Source organism: Panulirus ornatus, chromosome 10, assembly GCF_036320965.1.
Source record: "Panulirus ornatus isolate Po-2019 chromosome 10, ASM3632096v1, whole genome shotgun sequence".
NCBI classification, from domain to species: Eukaryota; Metazoa; Arthropoda; class Malacostraca; order Decapoda; family Palinuridae; genus Panulirus; species Panulirus ornatus.
Genome location: NC_092233.1, coordinates 59,803,002 through 59,819,308, shown reverse-complemented (window position 1 = coordinate 59,819,308; position 16,307 = coordinate 59,803,002). Strand labels below are relative to the sequence as shown.

The 16,307-nt window shown below is 46.1% G+C and overlaps 1 protein-coding gene across 2 annotated transcripts in view; it reads right to left on the bottom strand.

Moving 5' to 3' along the window:
- The window catches only part of Ent2 (Equilibrative nucleoside transporter 2), a 289,869-nt gene that overhangs the window by 101,875 nt on the left and 171,687 nt on the right, over positions 1-16,307 (bottom strand). For both annotated transcript variants that reach the window (XM_071666023.1, XM_071666024.1), the window contains one exon: positions 11,633-11,792. In XM_071666023.1, coding sequence (XP_071522124.1) covers positions 11,633-11,792 — 160 coding nt within the window. The remainder of the gene's footprint in view (positions 1-11,632; positions 11,793-16,307) is intronic.

The following is a 16,307-nucleotide window of genomic DNA, read 5'->3' as shown; positions in this document are numbered from 1 at the left end:
GACCGACCTTTTCTCAAAAGGGCGAGAGAGAGAGAGAGAGAGAGAGAGAGAGAGAGAGAGAGAGAGAGAGAGAGAGAGAGAGAGAGAGAGAGAGAGAGACAGATTTATATGGTATCGCGTGGGATTTCCAACCCTACAGACGAACGGTCTGTACACTTACGTATAGCACTATGTGAAGGGGGGAAGGGGGGGGTAGGGGGGTCTTCTTTCCTTACTTGAGGCCCGTCTCCCCCCCCTAGTTCTCCTACATGGCCAAGCTAATGGCCATGGTTCCTGAATCGATTATTCAAATTCATTTCTTCAAATATTTACGTCAACATTCAATTATCCTCACGTGACTGAATAACTGACAAACAACTGTGCCATGTACGATAAATGATTTATCTCCGTTATTTCGACACATCACACACACACACACACACACACACACACACACACACACACACACACATACAGACACACACACACATACATACACACACACAGACACACACACACACACACACACATACAGACACACACACACATACATACACACACACAGACACACACACACACACACACACACATACAGACACACACACACATACATACACACACACAGACACACACACACACACACACACACACACACACACACACACACACACACACACATACAGACACACACACATACATACACACACACAGACACACACACACACACACACACACACACACACACACACACACACACACACACACACAACAGACACACACACACATACAGACACACACACAGACACACACACACACACACACATACAGACACACACACACATACATACACACACACAGACACACACACACACAGACACACACACATACAGACACACACACACATACATACACACACACAGACACACACACACACGAGCGCGAAACAATGAATGGACCAAACAAACAAACTACAAGGACAGGTTAGCAACAGAAAACGGACTCACAACTCCACTCCTATTGGTCGGCAACCCCAACTTTGTCTGAACGTGTCGAGACACGTTTTGCATTTTTTTTCGATCTGGTACAACACTTCACACTTTTACGTACGACCAATTCATACACACGTACGGAAACGCGTGACCATAACACGCATGCGTAGCGATCAGCGTTGCTGACCATGATTACACGCATGCGTAGCTTTCAGCGTCGCTGACCATGATTCCCTCACGGGGCGTTCGAATCCCCGGGCGAACCCGTCGGCCCACAGGCAACCAAGCTGTTCTTCCTCCCCTTCGGAGTCGGTCAATAAATGGGCACCTTGTGTGTGTGTGTGTGTGTGTGTGTGTGTGTAAACGAGATACGTTTAAACCTCTCTCCCCATAACACACACACACACACACACACACACACACACACACACACACACATGTTATCTCCCCTCTCGTGGTCCGTTAGTGTCTGTTTCAGCGAGGGCCATTAACCAGAAGAGACCACCCCCCCTCCCCCCCACATAAGGGGTTCGCAACTAGAGAACATCCCCCCCACCCCCCACCTCTCCTTTGCCCGGCTCAGCACATACAGCCTCCTCCATCTCTCGAGGTCTCTAGAGAACGTAACTACCCTCCATCGTGGTTTTTAGGGAGCTTTCCTCACCACCCACCAGAGGAGAAATATTCAACGGTTTCTATGCCACAGAAACCCAACTACAGAACCCCCTCTCGGTTTCTAATGAACCACCCATCAGCCAATTACAGATCAACATCTCAATTCTCTAAAACTGGAAAACTGCTTTTTCGGGTTTCTATTAACTACTCATCATGAACCTATAACCATCTATTCAGGTTTCTAAAGTAGAAACCTCACTCATCATCCACTTTACCATCTCTGAAGGTTTCTACATTAAAAATGTTCCATAGTTATCCATTTTAAAGACCCAAGCATTATAGTTTTTAAACTAGAAACCTCCCCACCATCTGTTTAGGAAACCTATTCAAAAGTGTTCTAAAATGAAAACCTTAACATACACTTACTCAAACCACTCATAAACTCTGAATAACTATCAAGGTTTCTAAAGAAAACCTCGCATCATTAACTCTAAATACAGCTGAAGTTTCTTCCTTAGAAAACCTATAAATCTCCTTAGAGACACATCTCTAAAGGTCTCTAAGCAAGAGAACTCATCGTTCTCTTACATATTCTTCCAAGGTATCTAACACAGAGACACTTCCTTTAATTAATCTCACAGAGAACTAACTCTCAGGTTTCGAACTCGCCTACCATCCAAGCTGAGAACCATCCTAGAGGTTTCTAAATCAGAGAACAACACCCCCCTCCCCTATGTCATCCACCTGAAAAAAAACTCAGGTTTCTAAAATGAAAACATCATCGTCACCTTCCTCTTAGAAAACCACATAGCAATGATCCTAAGCTCAGGAGAGAACCATAGATCATCCAATGGAAAAAAAAAACCACACTCAAGGTTTCTAAACTTAAAAAAAAACCATAAATGTTCTTCGAAACCCTACTAACGGGAATGGGTCAAGATGTCCGAGGTCTCTAAACCCAGCGGTGGGGATAGAGAACACGCTACAGGATAGGTTTCTGCCGTGGGTGGATAGGAGTCACAATACAGGTCCTGGGGAGAAAAGAGGTAGGGGGTGGGGAGCGTCCAACCTGGTTTGGAATGATGGGGAGGGGAGGATACAACGGTTGTGAATAAGCTACAAGGCTTAGGGGGAGAGAACTCCCGAGTGGGGAGAAAATATCTCCAGCTTGGGGGTGTGGGAGGGTGAGACAGTCCGTGACTGTGAAGAAGGTGGGGAGGGGAGAAAACTTATGGCTGTGGGAGAAGCATGTCCGAGGCGGTGCTCAGATACATTTTTACCACCCCAGTCGAGGCGTCCGTCCATGGCGATCAATATCTCCCCCCTCTCCTCCTCCCCATACCCCCACACAAACACCCTCCCCCTCCCTAAGGGCGGAACTAGAGAGAGAGAGAGAGAGGGGAGGCTACGGGAGAAAACCCACCCATCCTCCCCTCACGCTCTTAATCTACGCCCAGGAGAACCAGCGCTCCTACTGGAGCTGGTCCAAGACAACACCATTCAGGGCCTCAGGGCTGCTCAGGGGGCCCTTGTAGGTACAAGACCCTGGTCTGAGGGGAGGTAGGGGGGGAGAAGGGACCTGAGGGGAGGTCCTTGTAGGTACAAGACCCTGGTCTGAGGAAGCCCTGGTAGGCACAAGACCCAGGTCTGAGGGGAGGTGGGGGGTGGAGGGACCTGAAGGGAGCCCTTGTAGCTACAAGACACAGGTCTGAGGGGAGGAGGGGAGACCTGAAGGAGCCCTTGTAGGTACAAGACCCAGGTCTGAGGGGAGGGAGTGGGGGAGGGGAGACCTGAAGGAGCCCTTGTAGCTACACGACCTGTGGCTACAAGACCCAGGTCTGAGGGGAGGGTGTGGGGGAGGGGAGAGACCTGAAGGAGCCCTCGGAGCTACAAGACCTGTGGCTACAAGATCCAGGTCTAAAGGGGGACACTGGTCCCCCTTGTAGCTACAAAACCCTAGTCTGAGGGTGACGTAAGGTGGGGGGGGGGGGGAGACTGAGACCCTTGTAGCTACAAGACCCCCCCTCTCCCCCCCTCGCTACGAGGCCGTGGGTGTGTGTGGGGGTGTGGGACACTTGAGCCTGGCTGATCAATATGTACAACCCTCACCCAGGCTGGATGGATCGGATACAAGAACAAGCCACAACCTATAACGCACAAACCACCCGTGTTCTTTAAGAAGGACGACCCGTGTTCTTTTAGAAGGACGACCCGTGTTCTTTAAGAAGGACGACCCGTGTTCTTTAAGAAGGACGACCCGTGTTCTTTTAGAAGGACGACCCGTGTTCTTTAAGAAGGACGACCCGTGTTCTTTAAGAAGGACGACCCGTGTTCTTTTAGAAGGACGACCCGTGTTCTTTAAGAAGGACGACCCGTGTTCTTTAAGAAGGACGACCCGTGTTCTTTTAGAAGGACCCGTGTTCTTTAAGAAGGACGACCCGTGTTCTTTTAGAAGGACGACCCGTGTTCTTTAAGAAGGACGACCCGTGTTCTTTTCGAGGGAAGACAAGTGTTCTCTTCGAAGGACGACCCGTGTTCTTTAAGAAGGACGACCCGTGTTCTTTACGAAGGACGACCCGTGTTCTTTAAGGACGACCCGTGTTCTTTTAGAAGGACGACCCGTGTTCTTTAAGAAGGACGACCCGTGTTCTTTTCGAGGGAAGACAAGTGTTCTCTTCGAAGGACGACCCGTGTTCTTTAAGAAGGACGACCCGTGTTCTTTAAGAAGGACGACCCGTGTTCTTTAAGAAGGCCGACCCGTGTTCTTTAAGGAGGACGACCCGTGTTCTTTAAGGAGGACGACCCGTGTTCTTTAAGAAGGACGACCCGTGTTCTTTTACTCCCAGGGGTCGTGTTAGGGTCGTGCGTAACGGGGTGGCATGGCTGTGGGGCAAGGATATGGTGAAGGCTCCCACGCATGGCAGGGGGCACGCATGGCAGGGGGCACGCATGGCAGGGGGCACGCATGGCAGGGGGCACGCATGCAAGGACAAGAGGGAGACACAAGAAAGAAAAGTACTGGTGGAGAATGTTGGAGGAGGGGGGGCGACGGAGGGGGTCGATAAGTGGCGACATCTCACTCACGGAAGTGAGGGGGAGATGAGTGGAGAGGGTGAGGGAGGGAGTGTGTGTGTGTGTGTGTGTGTGTGTGTGTGTGTGTGTGTGTGTGTGTGTGTGTGTGTGTGTGAAAAGACTGGGAGAGGAACAGGGAGGTTGAGAAAATGCATCACTGGGAAGGAAAGAAAGAGGGGAAAAGTAGAGGGAGGGAAAATGGATGGTAAAGCAAAGGGCTCCTCCCTCACCCACCACTATAGATGGAGACAGGATAGTACAGCAGAAGGCTCCTCCCTCAACCACAACGACCAGCAAGGTGACAGCTATAGAGGAAGACTATATATATATATATCACATAGAAATATACGACCATGAAAAAAAATAATATAGATATATATATTCGACAGTGTGAAGTACGTATTTATCGTCCTACATATCTTTACGTATCTATCGTCCACTAAATCGGTCGTCTGCAATTCTGAGCAGAAGGCTGAGCGATGATCAACGTGCTTAAAGAAAGACAAGTCAAACACATTAATATATTTCTTTTCCAAATCGGAGCCACACTGACTCATGACTTATTCAACTCACAAGTCAAGCTGTGACTTACAAAGGTACAGGTGACACATTTCAGTCACTTGTCTTAATCCCTCCCTCCCTCTATGCACCTCCTGTGTTCACCTGAACATATGAGAGAGGAGGGAGGGAAAGGAGGGAGGGAGGGAGGGAAGGGTACGTCGCTCCCCGTCGCCCCTTCGCTGTGTTATGACCCACCTCAGAAACACCAGACGTCCACTTGTTAGGTCTGAAGTTCTTCGATACATTTCAGGAACTTCAAAAGGTTACAGGAGCTTCTCCAAGCCTGGTAAGCTCTTTCTCTGTAATCTAAGGATACGTTTATTTACTTGTGGTATATGCAATGGAGTTTTAAATACAAGAACGAGACAAAATACTTAATAAAGAGGCCATTTATCTATTTCTTATCATACGAGCTCTCATTTTCGTTAGATAAATGGAGTAATATTGTCATATTATACTTTCTCCCCTTCATATATATATATATATATATATATATATATATATATATATATATATATATATATATATATATATATATATATATATATATTCAAATCATTCTTAAATGCTTTTCTTCACACCAATACTTCTCATATGAAAATGATAAAAGACATTTTCTTTTTTCCTATGTAACCATCGTTAATCTCAAAATACTTTAACAAAGTCATCAATTTTTGTTAGTCATTAAGCCTGGCATATATCAAATTCCACCTACAATTCTACATGAGAATAACACATGTCTCAAAAAGGTAATTCATTTCCCAAATTACATTATACCTTCATACAACCCAATCTACAATCCAATCTACGCGTGAAATTCTAATCTACTTCACATGGTTTCTACCCTCGCCTCGCAATTTATTTACACATGGCTTAATCTTTGAATCAAGTCGTGTTGTTGTCAATGTTATCTGTACAACCATGAAGGAAATGTACAGTGATCTTGATAAGACTGGTGTGTGTGTTCAACACATCATATCTTTCCATTTATTTTTGCCAAGTTTACAGGAGCTAATTTGGATCCCTTATCTGTGGAGAGAGAGAGAGAGAGAGAGAGAGAGAGAGAGAGAGAGAGAGAGAGAGAGAGAGAGAGAGAGAGAGGACCAATTTCCAAGTCTCGTTCTCTCTCTCTCTCTCTCTCTCTCTCTCTCTCTCTCTCTCTCTCTCTCTCTCTCTCTCATATAATCTTCCTACAGGCTCTCGATCGGCTGACTCTCCTTTGGCCGCCCCTTGCATTCTCTACCTTGCCGTAATGCAGTGCAGGTGCGGGGGCAGGGTAAGGTGGGCGCCATGGGTGGTGAGGGAGGCAGGGTAGAAGACATGGGATCAATATAAGCGGCGGCGGCGACCCTCGGGCTATTCTCATTATCGACCACGTCATGACGTCTGAACACACACACAACCCACAACCCTCACAACCCTCATAACCCTCACCCTAACCCTCCTCCTCACAACCCTCACCCTCACCACAACCTCCTCACGACCCTCACCCTCACCACAACCCTCCTCACAACACCTCACCCTCACCACCACATCACCAGTGGCTTATGAGACCGTCTTGTGAGGTGTGGCGCCACCCACACCTCACACCACTGCACGGGGTGGCGCCACCACACCTCACACTGTCCCCGGGACCCTTGAAGGGTAAGGTAAGGTGCCAGACCCCAGCTGTGTGGGGGGTAGAAGACCTCCCAAACCATCGTAAGGTATACGTAAGGTAAGGTAAGGTGCCAGACCCCAGCTGTGGGGGTAGAAGACCTCCCAAACCATCGTAAGGTATACGTAAGGTAAGGTAAGGTGCCAGACCCCAGCTGTGGGGGTAGAAGACCTCCCAAACCATCGTAAGGTATACGTAAGGTAAGGTAAGGTGCCAGACCCCAGCTGTGTGGGGATGGAAGACCTCACAAACCATCGTAAGGTTAGGTAAGGTTAGGTTAGGTTAGGTTAGGTTAGGTTAGGTTAGGTTAGGTTAGGTTAGTAGGACCAATCCAGTAACACTTGTCTACCATTGGCGTCTTAGCTACGTCTCTTCCTCGTATATCAAGTGAATGTTCTACGTCTTCCGTCTCATTCTTGTATCTCCCCAGACGATGTGATCATTACACGAAAGTGCACTTGTAAATTTACCGTGTTTCATTTCCCTCCTGGTTGTATATATATATATATATATATATATATATATATATATATATAGTGTGTGTGTGTGTGTGTGATGAGAGAGAGAGAGAGAGAGAGAGAGAGAGAGAGAGAGAGAGAGAGAGAGAGAGAGAGAGAGAGAGAGAGAGAGAGAGAGAGACAGACAGACAGACAGAGTACCCAAAGATGACTGGCAACAGAGTATATCAGAGAAGAACGCAAGTCCCTCAGCCTGTGTGTGTGCCTCACACATGCGTCACACACACACAGGCGCCCCTCCCCCCCCCCCCCCCCCCCCCCTTCTTATGACCCACCTTCCCACCAGACCACACTGGGCATCGAACCGAGCGCCGAGTGAACGCCCATCCTCCATATATACTCTCTTGATCCCAACACCCTGTAAGAAGCGAGAGGACAGGGGGGGGGTCGGTCCTGTGTACCGGTATTCGGTTGAGCACGCGTCGCGTTGTCTCGATAAGAACGATAAAAGATAAGATAACGGCAGCTCCACCATGCAGCCACTATCTCCAGACGAACATGGTGTTCCCAAGGGCATCTTATCTTGGCTGGTTTTTGAAAGCCGGGCGTCTTCAGGTTCACAAGCTACGGGGCGGGGCTGTGTGTACAGCACGCGTTGCCCTTAATTTCCAATAATCGGGTTGTTGGGACGACACATGAGTGAGGTACAACAAAGAGAGAGGCAGCGAGGAAGTCATTCTCGTACGGGGAGGGGAAAAAAACTGATCAAACAACTCCAGTTTTCATCCTTTGGGCACATCCGGTGCCCATCTGTGTTGTGATGCCACGGAAAGGGACCAGGTCCCACTGAACGATGTCTTCATGACGTCACAAGAGGGGACCTCATCCCACTGGATGGTGTCCTCTCAAGTGGCTGACGTCACAAAATGATGCCTGGAAATTCTGGAGGCTCCAGGAGGCGAGGGAGCCATCCATTTGGGGAATCCCAAGACCATATACATTATTTGTATAGATGGGGGTCTGGCACCTTACCTTACCTTACGTATACCTTATGATGGTTTGGGAGGTCTTCTACCCCCACACAGCTGGGGTCTGGCACCTTACCTTACCTTACGTATACCTTACGATGGTTTGGGAGGTCTTCTACCCACACAGCTGGGGTCTGGCACCTTACCTTACCTTACGTATACCTTACGATAGTTTGGGAGGTCTTCTACCCCCACACAGCTGGGGTCTGGCACCTTACCTTACCTTACGTATACCTTACGATGGTTTGGGAGGTCTTCTACCCCCACACAGCTGGGGTCTGGCACCTTACCTTACCTTACGTATACCTTACGATGGTTTGGGAGGTCTTCTACCCCCACACAGCTGGGGTCTGGCACCTTACCTTACCTTACGTATACCTTACGATGGTTTGGGAGGTCTTCTACCCCCACACAGCTGGGGTCTGGCACCTTACCTTACCTTACGTATACCTTACGATGGTTTGGGAGGTCTTCTACCCACACACAGCTGGGGTCTGGCACCTTACCTCTCCTAACACTCCTACCCTTAAGGGTCAAATTAGAGGGAGGAAAGACCATCTTATCCAAAGAAGCAACGTCGTGGGTTAGCACTTTCCTGCCTCGGTATTCGCTGGTGCGCATGTCATGCAGCCATCCATCACGCGATGACAATTACGACATGTCAAGAGGCAACGTGACAGTGTCAAGCTTAGACATGTCAGACGAAATGACGGCGCCAGATTAGACATGTCATGACCGGATGACTGTGCCAAGCTGGGCATGGCATACTCAGATTTCACTGACACTCACATGGCCCTATGTTACGAGACACTGCTAAGCTTTATATATATATATATATATATATATATATATATATATATATATATATATATATATATATATATATATATATATATTGGAAAGGATCACAATTTTGCGCGTGATCAAGATATTCCTATGAGTCCACGGGGAAAATGAAAGACGATAAGTTCCCAAGTGCACTTTCGTGTCATAATCACATCATCAGGGGAGACACAAGAGAGAAATATAACAGTCAGTTGATATACATGGAAGAGACGAAGCTAGGACGCCATTTGGTAAACATGCGTCCTAGATTCGTCTCTTCGATGTATATCAACTGACTGTATATTTCTCTCTTGTGTCTCCCCTGATGATGTGATTATTACATGAAAGTGCACCTGGGAACTTACTGGAGCAGGTGTGGCCACACTAGGTTTTACAAGTCCATTTCTACGACGTCTTGCTTAGAGATGTAGTGATGCTGTGGTGTGCGGGAGTAGGAGGATCTTGTAGGAGTTTGGGAGGGTGTACTGGGCTCTGACTACACCCATTCCTTCACCACACACCTTGGGTACACCCACGAACCTTCACCACACCCCTGTGGTACCCCCGACCCCTTCACCACACCCCTGTGGTACCCTCGACCCTCCACCACACCCCTGTGGTACCCTCGACCCTCCACCACACCCCTGTGGTACAGCTCTGCCTTTACCACCTGAACCTGTAAGATACTTATGTACCTCTTTACTGTAAGGTTTTCGCCTCTACATGCAAACTCTAAGATCCTATTCTGTTCCTGTATACTGTGCGACCCTTGAGCACGACGGTTCGACCCTTGAACACGACGGTACGACCCTTGAGCACGACTGTACGACACTTGAACACGACGGTACGACCCTTGAACACGACGGTTCGACCCTTGAGCACGACGGTACAACCATTGAACACGACGGTTCGACCCTTGAGCACGACGGTACGACCCTTGAACACGACGGTTCGACCCTTGAGTACGACGGTTCGACCCTTGAACACGGCGGTACGACTCTTGAACACGACGGTTCGACCCTTGAACACGGCGGTACGACTCTTGAACACGACGGTTCGACCCTTGAACACGGCGGTACGACTCTTGAACACGACGGTACGACCCTCGGGTAGGACACAGCCTAGCTATCCTACCCAAGGGTCGTACCGTCCTACACTGGGGGGGTGGGTCAATACCCCAGACCCACTGGCCAGTGTGATGATGACGACCCCCCCCCCCCCCCCAGAGCCAAGGGCAAATGTATCTAGCCACCCTTAGCCTCACACTGACGACCCCTGTACGTCGAAACACACACTTACCCAATGTGAAACTTCTCATCTCCCCCTTGGTAGACAGACCCCCCCCCCTCGCTTCTCTCTCTCTCTCTCTCTCTCTCTCTCTCTCTCTCTCTCTCTCTCTCTCTCTCTGTGGATAGGGGGAGAGGGGATGCGAACCGTGGTAGTGCGTTTGAGGATGAGTCAGGGCAGAGGAGCGGGGTTCAGACACGGGACACAGAGAGAGAGAGAGAGAGAGAGAGAGAGAGAGAGAGAGAGAGAGAGAGAGAGAGAGAGAGAGGATCAACCTCTTCTGAGGGGGAGGGGGGTGTGTGCACAAGGGAAGGGGAGAAGGGGGGGAGGAGGAGGGAGAGGGAGGGTCGTCCAGTGAATGGGGCCGCCTTTGTTTACTGTAATCACTCCATGAATAATGCAAAACCTGCATCCAGGCACCATGGTGAACGGTACGACCCTATTCATTGAAGGGGAGAGGGATGGGTTTGGGGTGGAGGTAGGTGGGTCAGACGCGTTGAATCGACCCTACACCATTCATGGTGGGTGGGTGGGGGGGGGGGGGAGGGGAGGTAAGTACGAAGACCCCTTATCCTTCATCATTCATGGTGGGGGGGATAGGAATGACCCTATTCCTCACTGTTCATGCTTGGGGCAGGATAAACCTATCCTCTATATGAGTACTGAACCTCACAAACATCTTTAATTGGCAAGGGAGAGAGGCAATTGACGTGGGTCAAAGGAGGTCACATCTGGGTAGTTGTATAACACTGACCTTCCGGGTCATGACTTAATCAAGAGATAAATGAAAAAAACAAGGATCTTGACCATTAAGTTTGGCTATGCCCTTAATGGCGTCATTCGCACAAACAAACAATAAAAAACCTAAACCAAAATTAACTTGTATCCACCCAGGCCCTTCACATACTTTCACCACACTGCAATAACCACCTACAGAACAAATAAAACAACGAAGGTCAATACAGTCAGTACAAACAATGACAAAGGGAACACCACAATGTGGACAAACAATAGCTAAAAAGTAAAAAAAGGAAAAAAGAAAGAAAAAAATTTACAAGATGGCGCCCAGCAACAACACCAACATCCGGGACCAGAGGACATGGCAACAACAGAGGATGTGGCAACAGCGCGCGAGAGAGACCCCCTTACGCGCGAACTCACCTGTCCTTGGGCGGGCCCATGTCCACCTCGAAGTTTTCGAAGGTGTTAACATTCTTGAAGTTCAGCTCCTCCTTGGGTAGGTTGGTGTTCTCCCACGAGGGGGTGAGGCGGACTGGTTCGACTCCCCCGAGAAACGGCTGTTTCTCCCCACCGCTCTCGCCTGGCAGGGGAAGGAAAGAAAAAGACAGTCAACACGGCATCATATGCATATAACGGCAGAAGCATTCAGGGAGACATGAAAGAAAACACTGGCGAGATATGATCTCACTTGACTATGTCACATATGAGACTTTAACTATGTGATGTATGTTAGATAAATATACGAAGTTTACGTTAATTAAACATGTGTACAACGTAAATATCAACACGTTGCATAGACATGGGATCATTTTACATAAACATGTTAGGGTTTTTTTCATTCGTTCTGTTGATTTTTGTACAAGTTTATTCCCTATTTCTAAATGAAATCATCCCTACAATGTTATCTACATATAACTACGGTTTTATTAACACGTTCAACATAATAATAAAAAATGTTGAAACATCATGCACCATAAGTTTGTGTATCCAGTGCTAGACAACACTTTCCTTAAATATCCAAAGCTAATATAGAGGCCGAGCTAAACTAGATAGCTACAAATAAATTCATAAATCATGAAAGACTACAGGCATTACTGAAAAAAAAAAAACCTAGATTTCACGATATACATCAGTCAGTCCTTGAGTTGTACACTGAGAGAAAATGGACGTAATTTTCAGATAGAGAAAACGAGCTTTATATACGTTTAAAATGGCTAACTCACCTAAATCTAAGCTACTAAGCTATCGTCTAAAAAGAGGTTTTGGCCCATAAATGGACCAACTAAGCTAAACCCACAGCAAAATAAACATCTAAAACACCACACTTACACAAATACATACAATATACATACGTATGATGTCCCCTCCTTAAAAAAATAGGTATAAGTTAACATTAAAAAACTATGAAAACAAGTTACACATATATGAAAACCAATTTGCAACTGGCATTGAAGACTTACCCAACGTGTCCCTCTTCTCCAGCTCAGCTGACGACATCCTGGACAAGTTAATAATCCACTTGTGAGAGGTTCTCCCAGCCGTCCAGTCAACCACTACAATATCCCGTATCCGGAGCCTGTCCTTCACTCGGGATTCACTTTCATCCCACAACAATGCACTTCAGTTCTTTCACTTATAATCCCACCTAAAAATTTGGTTAATTCACTTATTTTTTTGTATGAAAAATACAGTTTTATAAACTATACAGGAGGACAGAGACTTCTATAATAGCATGGGTTCGTCATTGAGTAAGTCGTATTCAAATATCTTGTAAAAAATACAGATTATCCTGAACATTATTTTACGTTCGCAAACCTAAAGGAACCATCGTGCACTCGCGCCATGACGTGACGTTTCCCATTACGTTTTTCAAAAGACGAATATAATCTCACTTTTTTCTTTTGGCGGGAATTCAGGATAATACATCAAGCTGCTGTAACACAGCTTACGATACACAGTAGTGTAATGTAATCCATGTGTAAACGTAATCTACCTCGTCTCCTACACTAGGGTAGTCATCTATTTTCAATTTTACGCTGTAAACTCCAGTCACGAATAGAAGTCCACATCATGGCCGGGCCTTACTGGATATATAAAGAAAGGGAAAGAGAAAAGACAAGGAAAGGTATTTACACATTTTGGTGGGTGTGAAAAACCTGTCTTTCATATGTGCCAGGTCATACTCATTGGGAAAGACACGAGAAGAGAGATAGTTCCAAAGTTTCGTGGTGTAGGGAAAGAAGCAGGTATCAAAACGGCCCACCCTTGAGTTGCCGACGGCCACAAAGTCATCATGAGACGCAGCAGCTTGTCGAGTATTGCGTAGTCTAGCTGGTGGTGGTGGTGGTGGTGGGGGGCACACAAGCAGCCAGTCCTCGGGAGCAAAAACCCATACAAATACCAACAGAAGAGGGAAAATGAACTAAGATTGTGGCGTTGGGCAAGTGGGTCAAAGTTCTAAAGTTAGCCTGGGAGTGTTTGATAAGTCAGACAACTTTCAACTCTGTCAAATAAGGATACAGAGGTAGAACCACCCCCAGACGTGTGAGCAGTACTCCATACATGGACCATACAATTCCGACATCTAAACAGAAGTCCTAGTTTTCTAAAGGACAGACTGAGCTATTTCCGTAATGTCGGGTTTACAAGATAGTGTGGATGTTACAGTAGTACCACGTATGTTCACAGAGTCAAAGAGGTGGAATTGAAGATCAGTAGAACGGAGAAAGTTGTGAGGAATTTCCGATAGAGACACGGGTAGAAAATGGGTCTTGGGAGATATTACATTTACCCAGATCTCCCCCACAACATCGAAAAATACGAGAAATCTGAAAAATATGGGAGTTGAGGAAGGATCCAGACTTGGGAAATGGTAGATGTCACAAGAAGAGAACGCGAGTTCGAATGGTGAGAACAGTCACCCTTCTTAGGGAGGGGGAGGCACCAACAAATGCCTCTAAGAAGGAAGAAAACTTCAAACTTTTCCAAACAGAAACGGAATAGACGAGCAAGCACAGGTGCCAGTTTGGAATCACACTTGATCAGTCCACGGCGATGGATGCCATCAGGACCACAAGCCTCGCTTGTGTCCAGAGAGAGAGAGAAAAAAAAGCGTTGTCAGCGTTTTTCTAAAGACCAGAAAGACTTATTGGTGGATAATGAGGAGAGGAAGTTAGCGCACTTCCACTAAATAAAGGAGCGCTTCGCCTCACGATGAACGTGCTTGCAGTGATTCACGGGAAGTGATAAATGATGAATGGGAGGAGGGAGAGTCTTTCAAAGCACAATATGCTTCTTCTCCTACTGCTAAGTTAGCGTCGCGCGCGCCCGAACGCTAAGTTAGCGCTGTATGCTAACAGTACAGCGTTGTATGCTGACACTTAGCGAAGTCCGCTATTGCTATGTTAGCTTCGTTATGATGGCAGGTTCGTCATAAAGTGACGATGTAATTACCACCCAACAGCCACTGCTTACCCTTGGGCTCCTGCGTGATTAATGAGGCTGTTCAGTGCTGGGGAAGTTATGCACAGAACAATTACGATTACCTGAAGGTATACACGAGACGTGGAAGACGTGATGTGTATACTTGTTAACATGGAGTTTACCACAATGACACTAGTGATGTATACTTGTTAACATGGAGTTTACCACAATGACACTAGTGATGTATACTTGTTAACAAGGAGTTTACCACAATGACACTAGTGATGTATACTTGTTAACAAGGAGTTTACCACAATGACACTAGTGATGTATACTTGTTAACAAGGAGTTTACCACAATGACACTAGTGATGTATACTTGTTAACAAGGAGTTTACCACAATGACACTAGTGATGTATACTTGTTAACAAGGAGTTTACCACAATGACACTAGTGATGTATACTTGTTAACAAGGAGTTTACCACAATGACACTAGTGATGTATACTTGTTAACAAGGAGTTTACCACAATGACACTAGTGATGTATACTTGTTAACAAGGAGTTTACCACAATGACACTAGTGATGTATACTTGTTAACAAGGAGTTTACCACAATGACACTAGTGATGTATACTTGTTAACAAGGAGTTTACCACAATGACACTAGTGATGTATACTTGTTAACATGGAGTTTACCACAATGACACTAGTGATGTATACTTGTTAACAAGGAGTTTACCACAATGACACTAGTGATGTATACTTGTTAACATGGAGTTTACCACAATGACACTAGTGATGTATACTTGTTAACATGGAGTTTACCACAATGACACTAGTGATGTATACTTGTTAACAAGGAGTTTACCACAATGACACTAGTGATGTATACTTGTTAACAAGGAGTTTACCACAATGACACTAGTGATGTATACTTGTTAACAAGGAGTTTACCACAATGACACTAGTGATGTATACTTGTTAACAAGGAGTTTACCACAATGACACTAGTGATGTATACTTGTTAACAAGGAGTTTACCACAATGACACTAGTGATGTATACTTGTTAACAAGGAGTTTACCACAATGACACTAGTGATGTATACTTGTTAACAAGGAGTTTACCACAATGACACTAGTGATGTATACTTGTTAACAAGGAGTTTACCACAATGACACTAGTGATGTATACTTGTTAACAAGGAGTTTACCACAATGACACTAGTGATGTATACTTGTTAACATGGAGTTTACCACAATGACACTAGTGATGTATACTTGTTAACATGGAGTTTACCACAATGACACTAGTGATGTATACTTGTTAACATGGAGTTTACCACAATGACACTAGTGATGTATACTTGTTAACATGGAGTTTACCACAATGACACTAGTGATGTATACTTGTTAACAAGGAGTTTACCACAATGACACTAGTGATGTATACTTGTTAACAAGGAGTTTACCACAATGACACTAGTGATGTATACTTGTTAACAAGGAGTTTACCACAATGACACTAGTGATGTATACTTGTTAACAAGGAGTTTACCACAATGACACTAGTGATGTATACTTGTTAACAAGGAGTTTACCACAATGACACTAGTGATGTATACTTGTTAACAAGGAGTTTACCACAATGACACTAGTGATGTATACTTGT